Source organism: Balaenoptera acutorostrata, chromosome 3, assembly GCF_949987535.1.
Source record: "Balaenoptera acutorostrata chromosome 3, mBalAcu1.1, whole genome shotgun sequence".
NCBI lineage: Eukaryota > Metazoa > Chordata > Mammalia > Artiodactyla > Balaenopteridae > Balaenoptera > Balaenoptera acutorostrata.
Window position 1 is genome coordinate 113,317,084 of NC_080066.1, and position 22,735 is coordinate 113,339,818.

Consider the following 22,735-nt stretch of genomic DNA (forward strand, 5'->3'; position numbering starts at 1 on the left):
TATGAAAACTGTGCCCAGTTCAATACTTACTTCAGTCTTTCCAGTCTGTCTTTTCTCTAAGCATTAAGTTTACATCATGTAGGGCGCTGGGACGCTGATCTGTTTATATTCTACTGTGAAATCTACCAACCTCCCTAGTCTTGGCCTTTAGGCATCCTAGCACCCTTTGTGTAATGTCTTCCCCAGTAAAGTTTCTTTTTTATTCTTCCTTGATTTTTCACACACATTCACACAAGTTCTTGGGTGTGGAATCTCCTACCTTCTTGGCAATCGACATCTTTCCCAGCCCATGTGTTGTTGAATGCAAAGAGTATATTAACAGAGGAAGTTCATATCTGCTCCCTGACCACTCCCAGCACTTGTCTAAGCATATTCCTTCTTATTGCCCTGCCTCAGTTTCATAATTATTTGATCTCCCTCCTCCCTGATAATTAGTAACCAGGATAGGTGCTTATGTCATTCATCTTCAGTTCTCCAACATGTACCTGGTTTTCTCATGATTAGAGTGGGATTATGGGTTTGGGGAAGAATACCACAGAGGTGAAGTACTCTTCTCATCATGTCATATGGTGGTGGGGGTGGAACATGACATCGTTGATGATTTAGCCTTCATCACTTGGTTAAGGTGGTGTGTGCCAGGTTTTCTACTATAAAGTTACTATTCATTCATCTTCAGTTCTCCAACATGTACCTGTCTCTGAGTCTCCACATTGTATATTTTGGTGTTGTATATTTTATAATAGAAATACTTCACAGTTTTGCTTGTCCGCTTTATTACCACTGTGTATCCTACAGTTGTAAATCGTGTAATTGTTTATGAGCATGCAAAAAAAAAAATACTGTATTCAAGTCTTTAGATGCCTTCAGCTACTATTTTCAAGACTTGTGTCCTAATGAGTATCAGTTCAGCACGTCCTTGTTTGTCATCCTTGCTCTTGAAGTCAGTGGGAAGGAATGCTGTGCTTGTAAGGTGGAAACCAATTTGATCCCTTGGTGTAGCATCTCAGTGGGATCATTCTACATCTCATTTTACCACTTAATGCAACCAGGGCATTTAAAGGCAAGGGTTTGGCCATGAGTACCTTTGAGACAATATTTTTTTCTTTTACCTGGCAGTTGGAATCCAAGGTATAGGATTGTCATTTCTAGCTTTCATAAAGATGGTTTTAAAATAACTTTGCTGAAAGGGAATAAAAGAAAGGATGGTAATCTTAATTTATTAGTCATCTGCCATCATTTTTACTGGCAGTAATTTGTAAGGAGGATAAAAGCAGGACTTAACACCAAGTGATTAAATAACATGGAGTATGTTGCAATGCCACCTACAGTAGTGAGTTTATCTTCCTGGAAAAGGGAGTGAATGACCACAGGCCTCCCCCTGTGGCACAGCTGTCAAATCCCCGGCTGAGCTGGTCTAGATGACATCCTGTTCTGCACACCGAATGAACACAGCAGCCCCAGGCTTTGCCAGACTGGATCTGCCTCTAACCAGCTCTTAATGTTTGGAATTGTTATGAGATAACCGCCTGTCTGATAGGGTTTAGGAAATAAAGAGATGAGCTAGGAAGGCAAAAAATAATATAAAAATATTATCTCATCATCTGTTGCAACTATTCTGTAAAATTATTACAAGTTTTAAAATTTCGCTTAAGAACTATTGTTAACCTTGGTCTTTTGCACTGATTTTCAAAGATACTACAAAATGTGAATATGATATTGTAAGATTGGCCAATGAGACAGCTCTGATGCTCATGATGAAAGAACTGGCCATTGGTCAATATTGTGCGCTTTTGCATTGATTATTTCAAAAACTATATTAAGTGTAAGAATAACAAACATGGGATTCAATACAGCTGAGTTTCAAATAAACCCACAAGCATGAATGAGGAGGAGTAGGGGTGTCATGGATCTGTGCATGCACTTGGCCTCTGAGCTGCATCTCACCCCTGACACACAGTAATCCATGTACGCTGGGTGCCTTAACATCCGTACAATTCAGTTTTCTTGTCCTTAAAATGGGGATAACAGAAGTCCCTGCCGCAGAAAATTGTGAGAACTAAATAATGTATGTAAATTGCTCAGTACAGAACCTTATAGGACTTGTTACAGGGCCTTGTTCGAGGACTTTGACAAATAGTTGAAGTTACTACTGCTTTCAACACTAAGGAAAGAAGAGCTTCACTACACATCCTGTCTCCATTGTCCATAGAATAAATTTCATATTCCTTAGCATAACTTCTAAAGCCAATTTTATCTTATGTGAGCAGCTCAATTTCCTATGACCATTCTTCTTGCCCCCTGACCTGCAACCAAAGTGAACTTCCCAGAGCTTTCATACCCCTATTTTCTGTGCCTCAGAGACTTTCCCTCTGGGTCATTCTTCAAGATCTTGCTTAAATGCCCCTTGTCTGGGAAGCCATTCCCAACTTTCCCGTGATGCTCCTTGTCCCTCCCTTTTGTGCACCACAGAAGTATACCCGTCCCAGTTATAACTCATCACCTTGTACCGCTGTTATTTGTTTACGTATCCAGTACCTTTGCTAGGTGTCATGATCTGAAGATCAGAAATCATTACTTCTTCATCCATATTCTCCTTCTGGTGCTTGACACATAGTTGGCACCCAACAAGATTGATGAAACAGTTGAATGAATATGAGTAGAACTACTGTGGATACTCAAAAATGTTTTGGAGGATAACTAAAGAAAATTTATCTTTAGTTATTTATTAAAGTCTCATTTAGTTCATAGGAGTGAAGACCAATGTTATCAGAAGACGTTTTACTTCTGGTTCATCTATGGAACACATTTAATATGATTCTTGAGAAATTTGATCTTGCCTTTCTGTTGTTCTTTTATTCTTCAGGTTCTGGTTACAGCTACCCCTCGCCATAACTTTTGAACTATATTTGGAAAAATACTGGCCAGAAAAAAAAATGATAAAATTTTTCCTCATGGTGAATAAACAAGGGCAGACCCGACTTTCTAAGTACTATGAACATGTGGAGATTAATAAGCGTACGCTTCTGGAAACAGAAGTCATAAAGAGCTGTCTCTCTCGATCCAGTGAACAAGTAAGTTTCTGATTCTCTCTTTGATCTCTGCATTCAACTCAGCAGTGGCAGATTTATTATTACTGAGTCTCAGGGGCCATCGTTTTCTTTGAACTACATTCTTTCAATAGCTGTTAGGGAAAATTAACAAATGAAGTGAAATGAAGACTGCGGCATAGCTCTCTTTACATCCCCTTAAGGAAAATAAAAGCAAAGAAAATCAGGAAAAGTCTTGGGTTCATATTTAGGTCAGCATATTTGTCTTATTGCACTATGGAAGTGGCAGCTCAAATTTAAGCCTGCTAATAGACATACCTTTTTTTTTTGTTCATATGAATTCAGCCCTTGGAACTCTTAGGAGTGCCTGTAGCAGATGGCTTTCTTTAAGCCAAAAGATGAAGGTCAGATGACCAGTATAGAGGGGAACAGTCAAGACCCACTTTGTGCCGGAGGATAATAACATGATTCTCATGTGGAGTGCAGTTTTTTTCTGCTTATCATTTTTATAAATTTACCAAGAACATAATACTGGAACAAGTAATTTAAAAACAAAACAAACTTGATTTGAACTTGTCTTATTTTATTATATAGATGGGAGAAATGGAAGTTAAAAAATTCATATGAAACAACAAATCTATCCATTCTGCCAAAATTGAGGTTAAATTAAATCGTTAAAATAATAGTAAACAGGAATTGTAAAAACTGAGTCTACTTTTTACAAAGGACTTTAATTGGAGAATTACTTAGTCTAGGCCCTAAACTTGGAATCCTTTGGAAATCACTGAGCAAACTAATGCAAATTCAGAAAGCTTATTTAAATCACCCATTAATTTTGCTAGTTCTCTTTTTCAGTGCATATGTAGAAAGGCTGCTTGTGGGAACCACTGGTAAGTCATAAAATATTAAGCTACATCAGTGCTCACAAGTTACGCATTAGAACGGTGTTTCCCTTGGCTTCTAAATTGATTTTCCAGTCAGAACATCTCAGAGTCCTCTTCGAATGACTACTTTGGCCTGCCGTGGCACACACTGCGTTATGTAGTTGTCAAAAGAAAACAAAAACTATTAAAGGACTGTGTTAATAGCCACATACTTTAAGTAAAGGTAAACAAACTGCAGAAGTATTTCTGTTTGAATCTTTCTACAGAATGCAGGCACTCCACAATTTCATAGTTTTCACTGATAGGTTACCCTCTGAAATATATGCTTTAAAATGAACATACCATTAGATATTTTTGAAGCATTCTAAATTATCTTAGATTTTAAAGGGAACCCACTGGGCTTTTAGCACAATCAGGTACCAAAGTAACACAGTCTCAGCTTCATTTTTATTTTATCCACAAAGGTGCTTGGATACTTTTTTTTTGAATGTCAGAAACTCCTGAGAGGCTTTGAAAAATGTTCCTCAGTTCTTTCAAATAGATTGTGTTTCCTTGAAAGATCTGACTGAACAGAAATAATACTGGCTGTACAGTGAACCAAAAGCTGCAGAATGGTCCTGGACTTAATACTTTTATCCTAATGTCAAATAAAAGCCTCAAACGCCTCCATTATATAGATCGTTGAATGGCTTTCCCGTGGAAGAAACGCCATAATCAAAACTTGCAGCTTCGGAAATTCCTTGGCGGTCCAGTGGTTAGGACTCTGCACTTTCACTGCCAGGGATGCGGGTTCGATCCCTGGTTAGGGAGCTAAGATCCCACAAGCTGTGCAGCATGGCCAAGAAAAACCAAACCAAACCAAACCAAAACAAAAAAACTTGCAGCTTCATTCCCAGGTACATCTGAGCACCATAGAGCAACATATCCCAGTGCAAAAAGTCATACCGTTCTTGCTCAATCCCATTTGGTCAAGCGCACCCAAAAATCCAAAGGAAGGGCAACACTGTACATTCAGCCTGCTACCCAATTCCTCTCCACCCAGTGCCTTCCTCTCCCCCTTTGTACAATGGCTTTAGGAGAGAGATGAATGGGAAGGGAGTTGTTTCCTCACTAGTCAGTAGTGGTAAGCTAGTTATTAATTCCTATAAAGCAATATTTACAATGGGAGATTTTTGTCTAGTATCTGCCACACAAAAGCCGTCTTTAAATAATTTATAAAAAGAGCCTACATTGATTCTTTTCAAAAAGAAATCAAGATTTTTTCTTTTTTGCATGTGTGTATGCTCTGTAATATTTGGCTCTTGAATGACTGACTGTCAGATGGTACAAACGGAATCTCTAATTGCTTCCAAAAGAGCCCAGGGGAGATGGAAAGAAGAAAATCTTCTTTATCATGTTGGCTTATTTTCACTTTTGGAGGCAGTCTAAAATGCTGATTATTTAGTAGCCTTTTCTTTGCTGGCTGAGTTCCACACAGAGCCAAGCAAAGGAATGAGAAGAAGTACAGGTGGGAACCCATGTGAACACTCAGACATTTTTCCAAGACCACTTCTCCACCTCCCACTAGAGATGCTTCCAAGCATTCCCCTGAGTACTGTGAGGAGGCGGCCAGCGAAGACTGTGTAACATCTTAATGCTGAATATTTCTAGGAATGTGTTGACAGATACTCAAATCAGAACCTAGAAATTATGCATGCCATATTGAAGAAATCCCTGTCAGCCATAGGAATTAATGTCTAATTGTGTTTTCTCTAGTGCTCTTTCATTGAATATAAGGATTTTAAGCTGATATATCGGCAGTATGCAGCTCTCTTCATTGTGGTCGGAGTTAATGACACTGAGGTAAGATAACAGAAGAGCTTATGGAAAATACAAGAAAATTATGAATAACAGTCTGATTTTTTAAAAAAATAAATTTATTTATTTATTTTTGGCTGCGTTGGGTCTTCACTGACACGTGCTGGCTTTTCTCTAGTTGCAGTGAGCGGGGGCTACTCTTTGCTGTGGTGCGTGGGCTTCTCATTGCAGTGGCTTCTCTTGTGGTGGAGCATGGGCTCTAGGCACGCGGGCTTCAGTAGTTGTGGCACGTGGGCTCAGTAGTTGTGGCTCACAGGCCCTAGAGCGCAGGCTCAGTAGTTATGGCTCACGGACTTAGTTGCTCCGTGGCATGTGGGATCTTCCCAGACCAGAGCTCAAACCTGTGTCCCCTGCATCAGCAGGCGGATTCTCAACCACTACGCCACCAGGGAAGCCCAGCAGTCTGATTTTTATTCCTCCTTAAATTGACATTTTCTTCCCCACTTACCTCCATAACAATTATCTTGACTCTTGAAGGTTTTTATCAAGCCTGGGGAAACTGTGTGGAAGAGATAAACCTAGGATTTTTTTTGGATTAGATGAGCAATTTGTGGAGAAGCACAAAACCACAGAATGCCTTCCTCGACCCTAAGCAATACCAGTTTCCTGCCCTCATTCTGTGTGGCACAGTGGGGCAGCTTAGCCAAGGGTAGAGGCCAAACAACTGTGGCATTAAACATAGGCTGACATTTCAGAAGGCAGAGCAAACTGTAAATATGATTGTGTTGTAATTACATCTCATCAGATATAGTTCACCTTTTCAGAAATGGTCAGTTCCAGATCAATAGCACCTTTGGCCATGGAATCCCTCCCTGAAAGAGTATTTAAGATCTAAAATACTCTGAAATCTCAGTTGATTGTTTTTTTATCCATGAACCAAACTTTGAGATGGTTTCCCCATCTTCACAGATGGAAAAGTGATGACATGAAGACCCTGGGGGAAAAAAAAACAAAAAAAAAACCCTGGCTTCAGCCAGTTGGTGATGAAGTAGAGTAGGAGTAGACCTCAAAACTCTATAATCACCAGACACAATCTGGTTTCAATTCAGCTAGATTCATCATGGACTTTTCAGAAAATCTTAGAGGTTAAGGTTTTCTACATTTCCCCTATTGATAAGCTTCTTTTAAACAAATAAGTCCTAGAACTATTCTGAATATTTGTCAATAGAAAGCTGCTTTGCTCACATTATCTGTTTACCAAATGCTCTAAAACCTGGTTGCTGACTGGGCAGCTCCATGTCTTGATTTCCCCAATAGGTCATATTCAAACTAACTGCACCTGGGAATTCCCTGGTGGCGCAATAGTTAAGAATCCACTTGCCAATGCAGGGGACACGGGTTCAAGCCCTGGTCCAGGAAGATCCCACGTGCCGCAGAGCAACTAAGCCCGTGAGCCGCAACTACTGAGCCTGTGCTTTAGAGCCTATGAGCCACAACTACTGAGCCCGCATGCCACAACTACTGAAGCCCATGCACCTAGAGCCTGTGCTCCACAACAAGAGAAGCCACCACAATAAGAAGCCCGTGCACCGCAATGAAGAGTAGCCCCCGTTCGCCGCAACTAGAGAAAGCCCGCGCATAGCAACAAAGACCCAACACAGCCAAAAAATAAATAAATAAATAAATAAATAAAAATAAAACTAACTGCACCCTTCCTTTTTTATTTCAGAATGAGATGGCAATTTATGAATTCATCCATAACTTCGTGGAAGTTTTAGACGACTACTTCAGCCGAGTGGTAAGTCTAATGACTAAAAAATGGTTTTCGTCCTTGGCTCAATTTCCCAGAAATGGGTCTATGTCAAAAATATGTGTTAATATAGAGCTTTAATGTGTAAAAGTTAAAAATCAAATGATGCCAAATTTTCGTTACCTTTCCTTCTGGCTCATCCAGAGTGTTAGAAACCTACGTGTGTCTTAGATCTTTATAAAGAACCAGTTCTATAAGACTAAGAACCTCTTGTGTCTTTCTCTCAATTAAGATAGTTTGCTATCGAACTTCCTCTCTCTTTTCTTCTTTCTTCTGCTTCCCCTCCTAGGACACCAGGACCCTTTTAGTTTAAGAATTATTTCCATCCAAACCCTTGCTTTGAGGATCAAAACCAAGTCCCCTTAAGAAATACATGATTTCCTTTCCAGCAGTCCTTTATTTTAACACTTGTATTGAAATGTAATTTAATAACATACAGTTCACCCATTTAAAGTGTATAGTTTTTAGTATGTACCCAGAGTTGTGTAACCATGACCACAATCAAGTTTAAAATATTTCATCACCCCAGAAAGAAACACCATACCATTTAGCATTTCTCTCCCAATTATCCCCTCCACCTGCTCCAAGCCCTAGGTACTCTTCAGTCTACTTTCTGTCTCTATAAGTTTGCCTGTTCTAGACATTTTATATAAATAGAATTATATAAAGTACAATAAAATATGGTCTTTTGTGACTGGCTTTTTTTATTTAGCATAATGTTTTCAACGTTATGCTGATCACGTTGTAACATGTATCAGTACTTCTTTTTTTTATATAAATTTATTTATTTATTTATTTATGGCTGCATTCGGTCTTTGTTGCCTTGCACGGGCTTTCTCTAGTTGTGGCGAGCGGGGGCTACTCTTCGTTGTGGTGTCCAGACTTCTCATTGCGGTGGCTTCTCTTGTTGCGGAGCACGGGCTCTAGGTGCACGGGCTTCAGTAGTTGTGGCGTGTGGGCTCAGTAGTTGTGGCTCACGGGCTTAGTTGCTCCATGACATGTGGGATCTTGCCAGACCAGGGCTCGAACCCGCGTCCCCTGCATTGGCAGGTGGATTCTTAATCACTGCGCCACCAGGGAAGCCCCAGTGGTTTTCTTCTCACTTTGTTGATGGTGTCCTTTGAAACACAATAGTTTTTAATCTGGATGAAGTTAAATTATTTTTTCTTTTGTTGCTTATGTTTTAGTGTCATGTCTAAAAAGGCTTTGCCTAACCTAAGGTTATAAAGATTTACTCTTAGGTGTTCTTTTTTTTCCCAGCTCAGACTTACTGATTCCAATGTTATATTTGTTTTATATATATAATAGTTTTAGCTCCTACATTTAGGTCTTTGATCCATTTTGAGTAATTTTTGTATATGGTTTGAAGTAGGGGTCTAACTTCATTCTTCTGCATGTGAATATCCAATTGTCCTAATGACATTTGTTGAAAAGACTGTTCTTTCCCCTCATTGAATTGTCTTGGCATCCTTGTCAAAAATCAATTGACCATAAATGTAAGGGTTTATTTCTGGACTTTCAGTCCTGTTCTAATGATTTATATGTTTATCCTTCTGCCAGGACCACTATATCTTGATGACTTTAGCTTTGCAGTTAGTTTGAAATCCAACAGTCTTTCAAAAAAGAATCAGTGAAGATGTTTTACTCTGCTACTATAGGCCTTCCTGAGACTTGGTTAGACATTCTTAAGAAGTAGTAGTGGCACAAGCTGATTTTTCAAAATTGTTTTGTTTGTTTCATTTTGCTCTTAAATAAAAGGATTAGGAAGGAACTGTTTCCAAGCTGCTTCCTCCTGAGGCAGCGAGTGGGATCTGCTACGTAATTAGTAATTCTGAGGGCACTAAAGCCTGCTAAGGACAAAACTCATGTTTTGTTTTGTTTTTATAAATTTATTTATTTATTTATTTTTGGCTGCGTTGTGTCTTTGTTGCTGCGCGCGGGCTTTCTCTAGTTGCGGTGAACGGGGGCTGCTCTTCATTGCAGTGTGTGGGCTTCTCGTTGCGGTGGCTTCTCTTGTTGTGGAGCATGGGCTCTAGGCGCGCGGGCTTCAGTAGGTGTGGCCCGCGGGCTCAGTAGTTGTGGCACGTGGGCTTAGTTGCTCCGCGGCATGTGGGATCTTCCCGGACCAGGGCTCGGACCCGTGTCCCCCTGCATTGGCAGGCGGATTCTTAACCACTGCACCAGCAGGGAAGTCCAGAAACTCATGTTAAAAATTATATCTTCAGGGGCTTCCCTGGTGGCGCAGTGGTTGAGAATCTGCCTGCCAATGCAGGGGACACGGGTTCGAGCCCTGATCTGGGAAGATCCCACATGCCGCGGAGCAACTAAGCCCGTGAGCCACAATTACTGAGCTTGCGCGTCTGGAGCCTGTGCTCCGCAATGGGAGAGGCCGCGACGGTGAGAGGCCCGCGCACCGCGATGAAGAGTGGCCCCTGCTCGCCGCAACTGGAGGAAGCCCTCTCACAGAAACGAAGACCCAACACAGCCAAAAAAATAAATATAAATAAATTAAAAAAAAAAAAGAACATGAAAAAAAAAAAATTATATCTTCAGCCGAACTCCTAATGCCAGAAGTAAAGTTTGGCAGACTTCTTCTTTACAGGACAATCGACTAGGCTGTTTTCATTGCCTTAGTGCAGTTTGTTCTCAGAGTGTGGTTCCTGGACCAGCAGCATAATTATTACCTGGGAACTTGTTAGAAATATAAACTCTTGGCCTACCCCAGACTACTGAATCAGAAACTCTGGGTTGAGGCACAGCAAACTGTGTTTTAACAAGCCTTCCAAGTGATTCTGATGCATGCTTAAGTTTGAGAACCACTGCCTTAATGCATGAGGCTTGCTGTCAGCTATTTCCTAATTCAGCGGTTGGAGCTGGGCGGCTGCCTAGTGGCCTGCGACATGGTAGTGCCTCTAGCTAGGAAAGGATTGGTGCCCTCCAAAGCTGAAAGAGCAAGAGGTCTGGCCATTCCAGAGACTGGCCTTGCAGGGACAGGGTCACTGGGGCTGGTTTTAAAATCCATCTTCTTATTGATTGCTTGGAGAGAGCACTATAGACCAGCACTTTCTGTCCAATAGAACTTTCTGCAGTGATAGAAATGTTCTCTATCTGTGCCATCCAATGTGGTAGGTGCTAAGCCACATGTACCTCTTGAATACTTGAAATGTGATTAGTGTAAATGAGGAATTGAAATTATAATCTTATTTAATATTAATTGATTTAAATCGCCACGTGAGGCAGGTGGTTACCATATGGACAGCATAGCTCTAGTTCCAGCTTATCTCCTGATGACCACTTTCTTAGACAGACTGGTTGCAAGTCAGGGTCTGTGATTCAGAGCTGGCCATGGTTAGTCACTTTAAGGGAACACCTATCAAGAAGAATATGATTTCCCAAAATAGCAATGTTTTAAACCTGGGAGAATAAAGCGTGGGTACAGGCACTATCATTGCTAAGGTTTTTAAAATTATTATATTCGGTAACTAAGAATAAATAGCAGGTTGCTGAATTTTAGCTCTTATTCTAGGGAGAGAGTCAGTGACCACATAAACCACAGAAGTAAAGATTAGAATTTAATTTAAGCCAGGACAGTACTAAGGGATGACCCGGTTTAGGATGACAGTAGCAAAAAGAAGAAAAAGAGGAGAGAAAAGAGAACCCTGGGAAAGAAAATAGAATCTGTCCCACTCATGGCGAATGCCTTGTCATCTAAGATTTATTTTTAGGTTTGTGAGTTTTAAACAGTCTTTCTGGGGCTATTTTTAATCTTAGAGTTTCCAAGTCTTAAATTTGGAGATCAATCTCATGCTGTCTGGGCTGAAAGAAGCATCTTAACATCACGTTTCAAAACAGAAAGCCAGGGCTTCCCTGGTGGCGCAGTGGTTGAGAATCTGCCTGCCAATGCATGGGACACGGGTTCGAGCCCTGGTCTGGGAATATCCCACATGCCGTGGAGCAACTAGGCCCGTGAGCCACAACTACTGAGCCTGCGCGTCTGGAGCCTGTGCTCCGCAACAAGAGAGGCCACGATAGTGAGAGGCCCGCGCACCGCGATGAAGAGTGGCCCCCGCTTGCCGCAACTAGAGAAAGCCCTCGCACAGAAACGAAGACCCAACACAGCCAAAAATAAATATAATAATAAATAAATAAATAAAAGATTACTATTAAAAAAAAAAAAACCAGAAAGCCAGCCCAGTTAGCTTCAAAAGGGGCAGTTTTGCAAGAGATGAAGGCTGCTGCTGTTGAGGAAGTGGGATCAGAGTTGTCAGTGCTGCACTTGACAAACCTTAAGTCCTTTCAAAGGTGAATTTAGCTGTTTCATCTTTTCTCCATCTGTGACTTTTTCAGGACATAAATTTGTTCAGTAAAAAAAATTAAAAATACATATGAGCAAAAAGAAAGGGCAGATCATCAGTGAGCATGCCGTTTATTGATACATACTGTTAGGTACATTGCCTTTTAGGCTTTATGTATCTGTCTGTATCTAACTATATTTATATCTATCTACATATATACAGGGGATAATGCTGTATATACCATTTTATGACTAGCTTTTTTATTTTTTATTTTTATTATTTTTATTTATTTATTTATTTATTTTTGGCTGTGTTGGGTCTTCGTTGCTGTGCACGAGCTTTCTCTAGTTGCGGTGAGCAAGGGCTACTCTTCGTTGTGGTGCGTGGGCTTCTCATTGCGGTGGCTTATCTTGTTGCGGAGCATGGGCTCTAAGTGTGCGGGCTTCAGTAGCTGTGGCTCACAGGTTCTAGAGCACAGGCTCAGTAGTTGTGGCACACAGGCTTAGTTGCTCTGCGGCTTGTGGGATCTTCCCGGACCAGGGATTGAACCCGTGTCCCCTGCATTGGCAGGCAGATTCTTATCCACTGCGCCACCAGGGAAGCCCCAGACTAGCTTTTTTATTTAACAGTATATCGGGACTTATGTACCTATGTCATCATTTGTGGATTTGCTATAATTTATTTAAGTAGTCCCCCCTTGATAGACACTTAGCTTGTTTTCAGCAATTTGCTACTATAAATAACATTACCCTGAATATGCTGTCACACATCATTGTGCCGTTATTTAATTGTTCCCTTAGGGGAGACTTCTAGAAGTAAAACTGATGGATTCAAACTGTGTGCACATTATTACGATTTTGTATATACCTATCAGATTACCTGTGATCTGTAAAGGTTGCATTAGTTTATTCCCTCTACACTCTAAAGGTGAATTGTTCTAGCCTATAAAAGTCCTCTAAACTGCAGCCTATTTCTTTTTTTTAAATCACTGTCCCAAACTCAGGGCCTTCCCACACTCAGGCTTCTCCCTATAGAGCAGCCTCTCCCACCTGCTTTCAGGCTGGCAACCAGAGCAGCCGCTGTCTCTGCTAAGTGCATTGTGTCCCAGTGTCTCCTTCTCATCCTTGCACTCTTTTCTCTTTTCCAGAGTGAATTAGATGTATCCTTTTTCAGTGCTGTGAACCAAGTTTTCCATAGTACTTGGCAAAGAACAGGCTAGTCTTGATCAGGTAAGTGCCATGGAGCAGGAAACCAATTCAGCAGAATCCAGAATTCAGAAGGCTAATCATCAACAGCTCTGACAAGACAGCCAGAGGTACAGGTGCTTTGCAGAAACCGTCCACCCTTTTTCACAAAGACGATTCTTGTATTTTTCAGACAGGGCAATGCTATGGTGGTAGTTAATAATCACTCTTATATATTAATTTAACTTTTGCATATGGAATAGACTTTTGCAGAATTTAAATAACACAGCCAGAAAGTGCTTAGTCCTCCTAGAGAGAATGGATTTCCATAGCTCTAGGTATAAATCTCCAGAAATTCCCCACATGATCAGAAGAAGGCCTTCAGGGATGATAAACTGGAAGGTTAAAGAAATTGCCTGGCTTGTATTCATCTCCTTTTATAGCAGAGGAAGCTCTCCTTTTCTTCTCTTCTCCTTTCTAAATCAAAGTATCCAAGGGCCCCAAGAACAAGCATGATTTACTTAGAATATTGCAGGCCTGCGGATTTTGGCAGGAGCCCACTGGGCTTTATGTGAGTGCTCTGGAGGCAAGTTGTCTTTTAAGTTAATTTTTACTTCGGAAATCTGCTTACCACTTGAACGCAATAAATAGGTGTCCTTTGAGAAAACATCAGGCTTGAATCTGAAATAGTAACATTAATTATAACAAATATATATTAATTATAACATGTTTGTGTGTGTATACACACACACACATGTGTATATATATAAACATATATGTGTGTGTACACACACACACACACACACACACACACTAGATGCCTATGCCCAGAAACAGGATGTCAGTATATTCTGGGGAAATGGCCATTTACCCTTTACTATTGATAGAAAATGTCATGTTGATAAACTTGATTTGCAGGCTGTATTTGAAGCCTCTTTAAATTAATTGGGGAAATCTGAGTGCCCTCTTGTGGTGAGTGACCTAAATCTGTGGTCCTTTTGACCTAGGAGACCCAAGACCAGACTGTATATTAGGGTGTATTTTTATTCAGCATGTCACATTCCATTTTAACTAAGTCCTTTAAAGCAATTCAAAATAAATCTCTTCCTCCTTGTACAGGGTAATAAGAAAAATGACTTTTGATTTAAGAAGTCATCAGGAAGACAGCAAAAGCTAATAGACACTTTACTGGGACTATAGATACCCAAGTTTTGCTTTCAGTGCTGCTACCAGCTAGCTGTGTGTCTCAGACAAGACACATAACCCCCTCATCTCAGAATGATAGAATTAAACTAGAAGAGCCTTAACACGCTCTCAGCCTTAATGTTTGATGTTGCCATGACTAGGTAACTGAGCTGAGTTATCTTACACCTAGAACAGGATGGGAAAGTCTTGTAAGTCTAGATATTCAGAGAAGTAAAGTGAATCAGATATAGTAGGATGTGTATTATAGTTGGACTCAGTGTGTTGATGTGTCTTATATATTGACTAGGTGTTTATTAAAAGTGGAGATGGGTTTGTCTTTGTATCCCTCTAGTGTATAGCATAGGTCCATGTAATGAACTCCAGCATTCTTGTTTGAATTTAATTTTCACACCAAAGCACACAATTTTCATCCTTACCCTTCATTTTACTTAGTTTCATTTTTGCCTTCTCTTCCTCTCTGACCAACTTACATCTTCCTGTTCTTGGGAAATACTTAGGCACATCCACCTGACAGATTAGGAATTTTGCATAATTTAGAGAAGGGAACTAATTCTCTCCAGACCTGGAAGTGTATGTCTGTGCTCAAGCTGTAAGTTCACGTGGCCCTCCCATGGTCTAAAAGTGCAGCAGGGGGCAGGGCAGGCAGGGCATGGGGCACCTCTCTTCTATTGAGATTCTGAAAGAGTTTCTACCCTCAGCCATCTGAAAAAGGTCAAATTACAAACCCAGGACTCTATTCTGCCTCATACATAGTCTTTTTTTTTTTGGCTGGGCTGCACAGCTTGCAGGATCTTACTTAGTTCCCCGACCAGGGATTGAACCCAGGCCCCGGCAGTGGAAGCTCGGAGTCCTAACCACTGGGCCGCCAGGGAATTCCCCACAGTTCTGTTTAACTGTCACGTTGAAGAAGTCCAGGGAAAACTTTACACATCAGTTTCTTAACAGTAAGACAAGGGAGCCGTTTAGGGGTGTGGCCTCACAGACAGACCACATCACCACCCTGGTAGCATGTAACCAGGAACCTGCCAGAGCAGCTAACGTTGTACCAGGAAAGCTTCCTTAGGCCTTGAAAGGTTGAACCAGCAGCTGACATAATTGCAACTTGGAACCGGTTCTCCCAACACTCAGAGCACATAACCTTTGTGTTTGCTCGGATTAAGGAAGCCTTCCACGTCCGTCTGCTTGGAACAGACACGATTTAAGGCTCAGTCTTGTTGCAGCAACAGGAAGGTGGGAGTCCAAACCTTATGGAACTCCCAAGAAGCTCTTTACTCGCAGTCTTTCTCCAGAGACTTTACCGCCCTGAAGCCTTTTAAGAAGGGAGCAGGGCTTCCCTGGTGGCGCAGTGGTTGGGAATCTGCCTGCTAATGCAGGGGACACGGGTTCAAGCCCTGGTCTGGGAAGATCCCACATGCCACGGAGCAGCTGGGCCCGTGAGCCACAATTGCTGAGCCTGCGCGTCTGGAGCCTGTGCCCCGCAACGGGAGGGGCCGCGATAGAGAAAGGCCCGCGCACCGCGATGAAGAGCGGTCCCCGCACCGTGATGAAGAGTGGCCCCCGCTTGCCGCAACTGGAGAAAGCCCTCGCACGAACCGAAGACCCAACACAGCCCAAAATAAATAAATAAATAAATAAATAAATAAATAAATAAATAAAAAAGAAAATCCTTTAAAAAAAAAAAAAAAAAAAAAAAGAAGGGAGCAGTTTTCCAGAGCCTGTAGGGTTAGACATTGGGAAATTAAATGCATTGTTTACATTTTTCCCTAGTATGGGCTTGTTCTACTTCTAAGAAGACTAACGTCACAGAGCAAGGCAGATGGGTTATTAAAAAGAAACGACGGGGCTTCCCTGGTGGCGCAGTGGTTGAGAATCTGCCTACCAATGCAGGGGACACGGTTTCGAGCCCTGGTCTGGGAAGATCCCACATGCCACGGAGCAACTGGACCCGTGAGCCACAATTACTGAGCCTGCGCGTCTGGAGCCTGTGCTCCGCAACAAGAGAGGCCGCGATGGTGAGAGGCCCGCGCACCGCGATGAAGAGTGGTCCCCACTTGCCGCAGCTAGAGAAAGCCCTCGCACAGAAACGAAGACCCAACACAGCCAAAAATAAATAAATAAATAAATAAAAGAACGTGAATTTCTTTAAAAAAAAAAAAAAAAAAAAAGAAACGACGTAAGCTCAGGAAATCAGGACAGAAATTCTGGTTTGTCGAAAACACTTCTACTAAGTGGAAACTCTCTGTTGCAGAGTAGTCTCAAGTGGGGCGGCCTGCACCCCGGGGGCTAAGCACATCAGGACTTAAACCGTCCACGTGCGCTGAAGCAGCTCTGATACCCTCTTCATATTCCACTCCACCCGCGGGGCTGAAATGTTGCCTGAGGACTTCTGTCGGGAAAGTTTGCCCTTCCTCATACTTTGGTAGAGTTATTTAAGACCTCAAATTCTATGAATTAAGATAGTTTTTAGGAACCAACTGATGAGCTTCTCAATATGTGCTCAGCTCCAGAGCCCCAGGTTTGCTGAATTCTCCAGACAATTCATAATTCAAAGCAGCAATCTGATCCCCTTCTGCTAAACAGTCAGAGGATGGCACCCATGAACAGCGCTCTGTAGAAGTCCAGTTCCTCCCCAGTTCAGTGCACACCTAATGTGTGTGAAGGTACCAAAACCCTTGACACCCCTTTTGGTATTTGGTGGCCTTAAAGAGGCTTAAAGACTTGGTTTATTTTGGCTAGAATGGAATGCAGCAGTACTGCCTTCAGACCCGGACAACCAGGGTCCCCTTCCTGGGCCCTGTGCTTTAGAGGACCCTACTCTAGCTCTCCTTCAGCAGCGCCCCTCTCCATGGGGTAAGGATGCTTACCCAGAGCCGGCAGGGCCCCCCACCCACTCCTTGACCACCCTCCAGCACCTGGGTCCCCAGAATTTAGCGGGTACCTGGTCATGCCAGTGCCTGCTGCCAGGGCCTATGCAGGTCTCTCTACCACCCCAGGACTGGAGGCAGGAATGATAGAGAGGCTGGGATGGTAAGGGGGGTATTCCACATGCATGCATGGGAAGAAAAGCCAGGAACAAGCTGGGGTTCCTATTTATATTCTCGTGCCCCCTCCCCAACAAATATAGGATAGCTCTAGAATCCAGAATGTTTTCTTCATTCAAAAATATCTTTAAAAAAAATCTTTAGAACACTCATGTTTTTACTTTGTAAGTCCTTAAAGTCCAAAAGCTTGAGCAATTAATTCTAGAGCCTAAAAGCTCACATGCGTGATGTGAAACATGCTCTCTTTACTGCAGCTGAGGGTGGGCGAGTAGGAAGGGCCTCCATCCTCTTGCACTCTCTTATGACTCAGCTAGTTATCTACCAGGGTGTGCCCTGGAGGACTAAAAGCACCCAGCCAACAGTAAGAGCACCGCTAAGATTTGCAGTCAGGCCCTGATCAGGCCCCAGTAGGGGGGCATCTATCTGTCGTTCCTTCATTACTTTCCTAAAATCCCAAACACCTTTAGAGGACCAGAAACCAGAACAGGGCTTCTCCAAATAGGAGATAATTTCAGCCTGACTTAATGAGAAATCACAAAAGTGACTTGTTCAACTAGGGGCTATGGAAATACTGGCAAGAAGACCAAAGAAATTCTCTAGGGAAATCATCCAACACTGAAGTGGCAGCTTCTAAAGGAACTGAAATTTTCTCGATGGTCTCTCAGAAAGTTAAAATAATTAATTGTTATTACAAAAGGATTTCTTTTGAGGTATGGTGGAGCATGTGACTACATCAGGAATAGCTTGATCATATCAGAAAGGAGTAAACTAGCTTTCCTCTCCCTGAAGGTTACTTTTAGAGTCATAGGGTTTGACTGCTTTGGAGTTGGAAGAAAACTACACAATCATCAAGTTAAAATCTCACTTTTTAGACAAGGAGGCTGAGGCTCAGAGACTGATACCAGTTCTGTCCCAGAGTAGCTCTATGGATTGCTTGTCCCAAACCACAGAGCTACTTTGGCACAGAGCTGGTACTGGTCTCCGGGTTTCCAGAGCCTTTGATTCTAGGGCTACAAATGTGATTTAAGATTAAATTTGACACACTTTCTGAAAATTCAGAATCGTCTGGAGTAGATTGTAGCAAATTAGTCTCTAAGAAAACATTTATAAAGTGCCTAGCACCATGCTGTCTTGGTGTTTCCTGAATAAGGGAAGACGTTCTAGAGAAACCCTGGTCTTTGGTTGGAGGAGTCATAAATAATGAAAAGTTTTGAAGCGAATACCTGAATGTCTTGATAAGAGCATGCTTTCCAAAAGTGACGTTCACGTCAGAGATTTCTAAACATCTTCTTTTCCTCTTGAAAATATGTCCATTAAAGCAGGGCTGCAAGAGAAGAGAGCAGGCCCCTGGGCCCAAGGGAATGTGTGCAGCTGGTCCAGTCTGTGGGAAAGGCAGGCACGGAGGGTTAAGGGGGCCACAGGCCGCTCCAGCATGAGAGTTCTAGTCAAGTCATGAGTGATGAGTCTCAGAATTATGAACAGTCTCCAAGGGAGTCAGCCATTCACCTGGGAAAGGGATGTGAAAGTTCCAGATTAAACAGTTCTGCCTTCCGGGCTATTTTGGCCCTCCCTAGCTTTAGCCATCTCTCTGTGTCCTTCAGGTGTGTTTCTGAGTCCTTTAGGTGCCATATTCATCCCCTACTATTCCTCCTAGCCCTCCCTACCGGGTCCCTCCGCCTTACCCCCACTCCTTCTGTTCTATGCTTCTGGGTTCTGTTTTACTCAGGAATAGTGGCAGCAAGCTATGAGAAGCAACAGAGAATTTGGGGGAAAAAACAAGAGAAATGACAGGCTCATTGACCCCAGTGCTGACTTTGATATTTGTGTAATTTTACATAAGCCTATATAAACTTAAAAAAAAATTACACTGGGATGTCTTTGTTGCTCTCAGAATATGAATGGATCTTTCAGGAAAACCTACTTAACAACAGCAATAAAAAAACACTCCTTTTCAGTGACCTAATTAACTAAAGGCCATACTAAGCCTAAAAGTGAACACAGGGCTATTACAAGGAGAGTTTATCCAGAACTATGCAGAATCTTCATGATAATCTTCCATACAGTAGCATTTGATTTTCTGTGGGAAATGTGAGCACATTGGCCCTTTGCAACTTATCTAATTCCATGGGAAATTGAGTTAAAGTATAAAAAAAAGAGAACACGTTTTTCCCCCACCCTATTTAAAGAACTTTCCTTAGCTAGGATCTTTATTTATTTATTTTATTTTGGGCTACGTTGGATCTTCGTTGCTGTGTGCGGGCTTTCTCTAGTTGGGGCGAGCAGGGGCTACTCTTCATTGCAGAGCACGGGTTCTAGGCACGTGGGCTTCAGTAGTTTTGGCTCTCGGGCTCTAGAGTACAGGCTCAGTAGTTGTGGCGCACAGGCTTAGATGCTCTGTGGCGTGTGGGATCTTCCCCAGCCAGGGATTGAATCTGTGTCCCCTGCATTGGCAGGTGGATTCTTAACTACTGCACCACCAGGGAAGTCCTAGCTAGGATCTTAAAAAAAAAAAAAAAAGAAAAAGAAATCAAATAAGAAGACAAGGGATCTGAGGCCAAAATCTAGAATTAGAAAGTTTAGTTTCTAGGCTGGGCTCTTCCCTGGAATTGCTTTTGAGGTCCCATTAGAATGTATGCTGCTCAGTTTTCTCTTATTAAAGGAGAACTAGACCACCACAGTGGTGTTAAAATACCATGTTGAAAAAGTGCTTTATGATCCAGAGATCAAAATTCCAATGTATGAACCAGAAACATTTCAATCACTCTAATTAAAATACTGATTTCAAGTGGCACTGATATTACTGGGGTCCTATTCAACTATTCAACTCCAATCCACATGACATAGAAATTCAGAAAGGCTCTAGGTTTCCAGGTTGGGAGAAAGTGGGGCTTTATGAATCTGCTCTTTAAGAGGCTCTTTCTAGTTCCTATCAGCTCCAACCTTAGGGTGCCCATGAAGGTAAACAAGTTTCCTCAAGGATCTTTAAGTCAGTTGAATTCAGTAAAACCTGAAGGTTGGACCCTCTTAAACTAGTCATTCTCAGCTCATCACCTTAATAGACCAACAGCTTGTGCCTTTCTTGCTTCCTCCTATTCCAAATGTCAGGGCTAAAGTGTGTTTGCCTCTGTTTATTGCCACGGGACTTGGCATATAGGGCATTTTTTGGTCCCTGCTCACCTGGCTTGTAACCCAAATGCCATTACTCTTGGCTTTTCCAGTGTGCACAAGTAACTCATAAACCAAATCAAGATGTGAACAACAGCTGGATTCTTATTTTAAAGGAGTCACATGATTCCAAGGGGTAATCAGCTTTCAGGCTTTTGCCTCACATTGGATTTGGTCTGTGGTTTCCCTTTATAGTGCCAGAAAGTTGCATGATTATGAGGGGTTTGAGCCAGATACTCAGGCAGTCACATGCCCACAGTACAGAATGCCCTCACTGAGCAATTCATGTTTCCAGGATGTTGGGAAATTCAGACTTGCTGAAGGACCTTGTCCTTGCATTGTGAGGATGCCAGTGGTTGATATGATTCAGCAGTAAATTCTAATCTGAATTTCAAAACATTGAGCTAGTTGTTCAAGGGGACATCTGAATTGCTGACCATATTCTTGCCAAAGACGGAGCAGTCTTCAGAGCAGCTTGATCCCTGCATTGATTCAAATAGAATAGATTAAAATGAGATCTCCTTCTACCTCAGAATCACCCTGGATGGGTTGACATTTTTCAAAGGCACTAGGCTTTAAACAACAAGGTCCTGTTGTATAGCACAGAAAACTATATTCAATATCCTATGATAAACCATAATGTAAAAGAATATTTTAAAACTGAATGTATGTTTGTGTGTATAACTGAATCACTTTGCTGTACAGCACTAATTCACACAACATTGTAAATCAACTATACTTAAAACAAAACAAAAAACCTTGACACCAAAAAAAAAAAAAAAAAGGGCACTAGGCTTTCACTGTCCTTAGTGAATACAACAGGGGGATTCTACAGGGCATTTTTTTCATGCAGTCACCTGTGCTTCCCAGGTCTGCCTTCCTTTATACCTGGCTGTCATTCCTACCTTGTCCTGGCTTCTAAGTTCTGGCTTCTGGGTCTGGTGAAGAGGATTGAGTCAAGCGCCTAATACTCCAGTCCCAATTTGGCCATGGACAAAGCAATCATCCATCTAATTGGAAGATATTATTAATAGGTATAACAGAGTAAAGCTTTTTTTTTTTCTGGGTCACTTAAGGACAGTTCCCATGGGCTCCTGAAAAAGTTTATTCTGCTGGAGGACTATTTGCACGGAGCTTAATGAGGTATTAACACAGAGCCTAATAGAAACTTAAAAGTCATTCCCAGGATTGTCTCATTCTCTATAGATGTACTTCACTAAACAAACACAATAGACTTGAACATCTGGAATTATTGGGAAGAAAAATCAGGTGGTAACGGCTCATTTTACAAAGATTCACTAATTATGAACTCCCGTAGTGCACTTAATCACTCGCTTGTTGAATGAAGTTTGTCTATTTGAAACAATCCGTCAGCTGTTTTTTGTTTTGTTCTGTTTTTTTTCTAAACGGACCAGGATTGTGCTCTTTAGTGATGGAAACTTAAGATAGTAAAGCATAGAATTTAGAAACGTTCAACCATTATCATCTTCACTCTCAAGAGTTTAATCCTCTCTTCCAGAACAGGTCAGTTCTCTCTTCCAGTTCAATTTCACAAAAGTTAGGTACTCAAATGAAGGGACTCCTGGAGGAAGGACTTGGCTCCTTCTAATTAGCTAGACATCATAGTCTAACGGTGTTTTCTGCTTCTCCCATGCCCTGTACTAACTTTCCAATAAGAACATCAGTAAGCTAAAGGGGCTCCATCATTCTCAAATGAGTATTTTTAGAATGCTCCACTTATAAGAGGTACTCTCTTGAAAATCGGAATATTTATCTCCTTGGGAATTAAGTCAGCATTGCCTTTTCTTCATTCATTTCTCCTCATGGTTATTTTTTTCTTTAGCCTGTCTGACACAAAAGATGCTCAAGGTGCAGTATTGTAAAGGCATTTGTTTGGGGCGGAGGTTTGAGGGCGGAGGGAGGGTGTATACTCAGCAGCCTCAGGCCTCTCCTGAGAAGTCTGGAAGCAGAGCAGTTAAGCCCAAACTTTCGGTTTAAATTCCAGCTCTGACAATTACTAGCCATGTGACTGTGGGCAATGGCTTTGAGCCTGTTTGTTCCTGTGTAAAATGAGGATCATGTTAGCATGTACATCACCGAGTCGTAGAGAAGACTGAAATAATACATGTAAAACACTCAACACAATGCCTGGAACATAATGAGTATTCAATAAGTCATGGCTGTTACTGTTGTTATTATTGTCTGGGAAGACATTGTTCTTGAGGTCAGGTCACACTCTTACCAAAATTTATTTGCTTTGTTCTCCAGCTCTTAGTAGAGATTCCGTCTCCCTCTGGCTAAAAGGT

The 22,735-nt window shown here is 41.8% G+C and overlaps 1 protein-coding gene across 6 annotated transcripts in view; it reads left to right on the forward strand.

Annotated features, from left to right (window-relative positions):
- AP4S1 (adaptor related protein complex 4 subunit sigma 1) overlaps positions 1–22,735 on the forward strand; it is a 75,657-nt gene that overhangs the window by 29,731 nt on the left and 23,191 nt on the right. For 3 of the 6 annotated variants that reach the window (XM_057544692.1, XM_057544689.1, XM_057544691.1), the window contains 4 exons: positions 2,864–3,071; positions 5,687–5,773; positions 7,458–7,526; positions 12,981–12,992. In XM_057544692.1, the coding sequence (XP_057400675.1) occupies positions 2,934–3,071; positions 5,687–5,773; positions 7,458–7,526; positions 12,981–12,992 (306 nt within the window). In that variant the 5' untranslated portion in view covers positions 2,864–2,933. Of the gene's footprint in view, positions 1–2,863; positions 3,072–5,686; positions 5,774–7,457; positions 7,527–12,980; positions 13,063–15,990; positions 16,378–22,735 lie in introns of those variants that run through there. The other 3 variants (XM_057544693.1, XM_057544695.1, XM_057544694.1) reach the window with 3 other exon arrangements.